The sequence below is a fragment of the Vitis riparia genome, chromosome 4 (genome assembly GCF_004353265.1).
Source record: "Vitis riparia cultivar Riparia Gloire de Montpellier isolate 1030 chromosome 4, EGFV_Vit.rip_1.0, whole genome shotgun sequence".
In the NCBI taxonomy this organism is placed as follows: Eukaryota; Viridiplantae; Streptophyta; class Magnoliopsida; order Vitales; family Vitaceae; genus Vitis; species Vitis riparia.
In genome coordinates, this window is record NC_048434.1 from 10898697 (window position 1) to 10904189 (window position 5493).

The 5493-nt window shown below is 30.7% G+C and overlaps 1 protein-coding gene across 1 annotated transcript; it reads right to left on the minus strand.

Moving 5' to 3' along the window:
* Positions 1-773: 773 nt before the first annotated feature.
* LOC117913234 (probable leucine-rich repeat receptor-like protein kinase At1g35710) lies at positions 774-1688 on the minus strand. The gene has a single exon (XM_034828192.1). It carries the CDS (start codon positions 1686-1688, stop codon positions 774-776), a length of 915 nt encoding a protein of 304 aa, XP_034684083.1.
* Between the last annotated feature and the right edge of the window lie 3805 nt (positions 1689-5493).

Here is a 5493-nt window from a genome sequence, read left to right on the forward strand (position 1 = left end):
GTAAGATAATCTCTCATAGTCAGACCATCCTTTTTTAACATTTGCATTTGACTCTTATAGAACATAACCTTTGCAGAAGATTGAGAATTGGAATTCTGGGAAATTGTATTCCATACCTAAAAATCTGAAGAACACCCAACAACCTGAGGTAAGAACGCACTTTCGATTGAAGATAGAAGCCAAGAAATCAACAGATGATCTTGGCATTGGTAATCTTTGAACTTGGGATTTGGAACCAAAATCCTTGTTCCATCAGTCACCATCTTTGGTGGAACTTGCTCTATTCCAAACAAGAAACCTTCAAGACCATAACCTCGTATAACATTTTCAATTTGATACTTCCACATCAAGAAATTATCATCCTCTAGACGCATCGTAATAAGCTGACTCAAAAGGCTTATTACCATCCCTACAGATTTCTTCTGTGGTCGTCAGATTGCCACTTCTAGCTTCAGATGAAGGATCCGAACGTAGCACCTCTCTAGTAGTTTGATTCATAGCGGCCATTGATGCGTGAGCACTGATGCTCTGATACCAAGATAGGAAGAAGAAAAGAGAGAAAAAGAGAAAGAGAGAGAGAGAGAGAGAGAGAGAGAGAGAGAGAGAGAGAGAATCAGGTAACACAAATTCTAGAGAGAAGAGAGATTTTATTGATTAGACAATACAACACCTCTGCTATATATAGCAGGAATTAGGAAAACAGAAAACAACAAAGTTTTAACAAAGAAACGAAATGACTAATGCTGTTACAACAAACTAAACAAACTAAACTACTAGTTGTTAATAGCAAAACAACAAGCCATTTTGCTACTTCGCCTAATTAAACGATTGAATTTCAGAGACAAATAACGCAAGCTGTAGCAATTACCCAGTTCCTTGGGGATCACACCCACAAGTTTATTATTATCCAAGGCCAAATCAACTAACTTCTTTAAACTCCCAATTTCATAAGGGATTAACCCTGTGATTTGATTCGAAGCAAGGTGGAGAGAAGTCAAATTGGTGAGATGGCCCACGGACGAGGGAATGACACCAGTGAGAATGTTATGATCCAAGTAGATATCAACTAAGCTCTTCAAACTCCAAATTTCAGGAGGGATTGGACCCTCCATTTGGTTCCAACCAATGTAGACAGAAGTTAAGTGGGTTAACTGGCTTAAAGACGAAGGAATAGCACCATTGAGACAGTTACCATCTAAGTCTAGGCCAACCAAATTTCTCAGATTCCCAATTTCACATGGGATTTGGCCAGATATATGATTATAACCAAGATTGAGTTCCACTAACTTGGTGAGGTTATTCAGAGAAAAAGGTCGCTCACAAGAAAGAAAGTTGTGAGAAAGATCAAGGTGGGTGAGTTTTGTGAAAGTACCTATTTGATGTGGGATGTCACCATTTAGGCCAAGATAGCTAAAATTTAGCCGAACCAGATTTGGAAATGAAGAGAAGTTAAATTGGGTAAGCAGCCCATTTACTTGAGTTGGAACTGTCCAAATCTCAATGACGCTTTCCCCCGCATTATGGCTTATGCGTGGCCAATTAAAATGGCCTGTAGTAGTATTGTAAGACCGCCACCAAGTGCTCTTGCGCAGAGCCTCACCCTCAATCCATGTCTGTGATGACGCTGCTGCTGTCGCGGCCATTGCAACCACCCACATTACTATCACTGCAGAAATGGAGGAGGCCATGTTTAATCATGCAATTGTCTGTGCTCGAGACTGGGAATAAGGACTTAAAATATGGGTGGGGAGGGTCTTGAATCAAGCACACTGCCCCTCAAGTCATTAGTCTTGGGGTATATTTCTCCGTAATTGCTGAAAGATTTCTGCCAAACTTCATCTTGTTTTCTTCGTCAAACATAGTTGGATTGTTTATTTCTACTTTGAAACTTGAAATTTGGGTCATCGACCCAGGAATCAAGGTCTTTTTCTAAACATATTTAACATTCTTTTTCGTTGCTATAAGATTTGAATATCTCGAAAATGTAGATATTTTTTTACCAAAACTTCTTAGGTATCTTAACTCACTAGAAACATTGACGAGTACTAATTCAAGAGTGATGAGCATAAAAACAAAAAGAAAGTGTGTCCCGCATTTCACATGCATTCTTATTTGATGGCGAGACTTGCTTTTTGTTTTGTGAAAAAACTAATTTTATAAATATTGGAGTCGCCACTTATTTTTGTTTTATTTTTTTAAAGAGAAAACAAAATAAGAAAAAAAAACCCTAAGTATAACTCTAGAAGGAAAAAATAGGTATGTGAAAACTAGTTAAGTCTGAGGTCAGGTTCCCTCTCGGGAAGGCACAGTGAAAAACCATAACAACCCTCTAAGTCTTAAAAGCCAGGTCTCTACTAAGCAAGTTGAGATAATTATAGCAATTAATAGATATACCAGTGGATATCATGGGTCAAGTATATATCAAAGCATACACACTCAATAAGCAATAATCACAAAAAGTGAAGAACGTGCCTTCATAACTTGTCAAACGCTTTCATAAAACAAAAGAATTAGTTTATAAGTAACAATGTCATAACATACACAATATGCATTCCACTTAAGATCAATAGGCAAGGACATCAACATAGAGATCAAACAAAGCAAAGCTAACCAATAACAAGAAATAAGCATACATGCTAATGCACACAAAAAGATAAGGATAGAAAGCATACTTTGATAGCATTTTAAAAGTGCTTTTATAAAAGTTAAGTAAGAAATAATAAATATCAAATTACACTATAAGCATTGCATACCGATAGCATTTCAATCCATCAAAAAAACAATTGCAAACAAAGTTCACCCATAGACTTTAATTTAAATAAAAAAAAGTGAGAGGAAAGTTTGCATAACTGGTTTGGCAAGCATAGCATTTCTTCAAAGGGCGATATTTAAGTTATAAAATATAATAACATTGAATTTAAAGGGCAAACTTAAATCTAATCAATTATATGCATATCAATAGGTAATTAAATACGATTAAAGAAACATGATCAAATTTAGAATCACACAAAACCATAATATAATTTGGATCATTTTGTTTTATTATTCCTATATCATTCCTCAGCTAAATGATTCTTAATATTGTGAAGTATTGAAATATCCCCTAAATGATTTAAGTTTAGTTTAATAATTTATTATTTAGGTAAATGGAAAATCATATAAGAGAAACAAAATTCATTTTTAAAATCATTTGGCATGTTGGGATTTGTTAAGTCCCATTTTGATCTCCACGAATTTACCCATAAGTCTCCATTAATTGGAGTTATGAAATTCAATTCATGTATGTCATTTTTAAAAATATTTTTTAAATATGCTTACCAAATGAAATTAGGTAGCATTCATTTTCAATATCACCATAATTCACCACATAAAATCATAAGTGAACAAGATAATAACCATGCAGAGATTTAAAAAATAGAATTTGATCATTATTGACATCCTAAGGTACAATTAGAAAAAGGAAAGAATTACATTATGAATAGGAATTCTAAACACAATATTCAGTCACTTTCAGACTACACTGTTCACATTAAATATTTAGTTCAATTTCACATAATTGATAAAATTTAAAACCAATCCAACCAATTCCCACAATGTCTTAAGGATTTCAAATTTGAATAATAAACAATAAAAAATAAACAAATTTACATTATCAAGATAAATTAATCAACATCAATCAATAGATATTTGTGGAATGTTCTCGATCAAGTTCTTAATCAAAGCATGCTAGAGAAAGGTCAATGGGCTTAAAGAATAGTTACCCGGATTTTAAATATCATCATATTAACTCAAAATCAATATAAATTAAGAAGAGATTACTTCAAATGTTAGATTAAATCAAATTAATAGTGCAAATTTGATTTCCCTTGTACAAACTCTTAAAATACGCAAATTTGAACAAATCAATATATATTAACATTATATATTGAGTAATTGTTAATTAAATTGCCAATATATGTATATATATAGATTGAGATTTCTGAACAAACAAAATTAAACCAACTCGTCGATAAAATCCTTCATACTTTCAAATAAGATCTAACTATTATGAATTGATAGAAAATGAAGAATGATTAAATTTAAAGTTTTTTTTTTATATAAAAAAAAAGGAATAATTGAAACTCATTTAAATTCACAAAAAATACAACTTGATTATATTTAGCCAGCATGAAGTCATCGATGTTTTAAGCAAATGGAAAAATTAATTGCAAGAAATATCCCAGTTAACAATGATTCAACAATACTATTCTAGTCCCTTTGTAATAGTTGAGATTTTAAAGAGAACAAATCATTAATTAATTACACAATGATTTGATGAATTCATATTAAACATAGATTTAAAGAAAACAATAGTTTAGAGATTTTAGAAAAAATTGTTTGAGTCATGATGATTTGATGGAGATTTGAAATAAATAAATAAAATGAAGAGAAGACTTTAGAATGACCAATTTCTTTTAATCCCATAGAACTAAAATCTAAATATCTTGAATCATTATGGAAGTTTCAAGTGAGTCACTAATTAAACACAAATAATAATTAGATTAACATAATACAATAAAACAGAGAAATCCAAAATTTGAATTTTCTAAAATATTTGAATCAATCTATAGCAATTAAGGTTAAAAGAAATGATGAATTATCACTTATGCAATAATTCAATTAGAGTGTTATTTAAACAAAGAATAAAACAACAACAGTTCTGAATTCCGAAAAAAATCTTTCTATATCATTATAATTAACAAGGACTTGGAAAAAGTTGTAAAATAAGGGTTTAGATTAACTAAGTTGGTTTAAATTCATAGAATTAAAAATCTTATTATATTGAATTAAATTAGATTCATGGAAATTCCAAGTAAATCATCAATTAAATACATGAAATGATCAAACCAAATATTAAGTTAACAGTTCTTAAATGAAATAGCCAGATCTAAAAATTTCGAAAACAATTACATCATTCCTAAAATAATGAATCTCTAATCATGTGCTAAACTACTCTGAATTTGTTAAACAAAAAATCCACAAGAAACATGAATTTATGATTGCATCAAAACAAATCAAACATCCACAAAGAAAATAGAGGAAAAGTCTATATCCAATATTTCAAAAGCGTTTATACTAACTTCAATAATTGGTATCTAAAACAATGGATCTCTAATTATGTGACAACCTATTCGGGATTTATTAAATAGAGACCTTCATGAAACAATTTATGATTATAATCAAAACAAACCAAACATCTACAAAATATAAATAAAAAATAAAATAAAATAAAATCTAGATCTAAAATTTCAAAAGCTATTATATTAACTTTAAATAATTGGCACCTTAAACAATGAATTTATAATCATGTGATAACCTATTTAGGATTTATTAAATAGAGACCTTCGTGAAACATCAATTTATGATGCAGTAAATGAATCAAACATATACGAAGAAAACAGAGGAAGTATGAAATCATCTCAATCTTTTAAGACAACCGAATCCATAGGAATA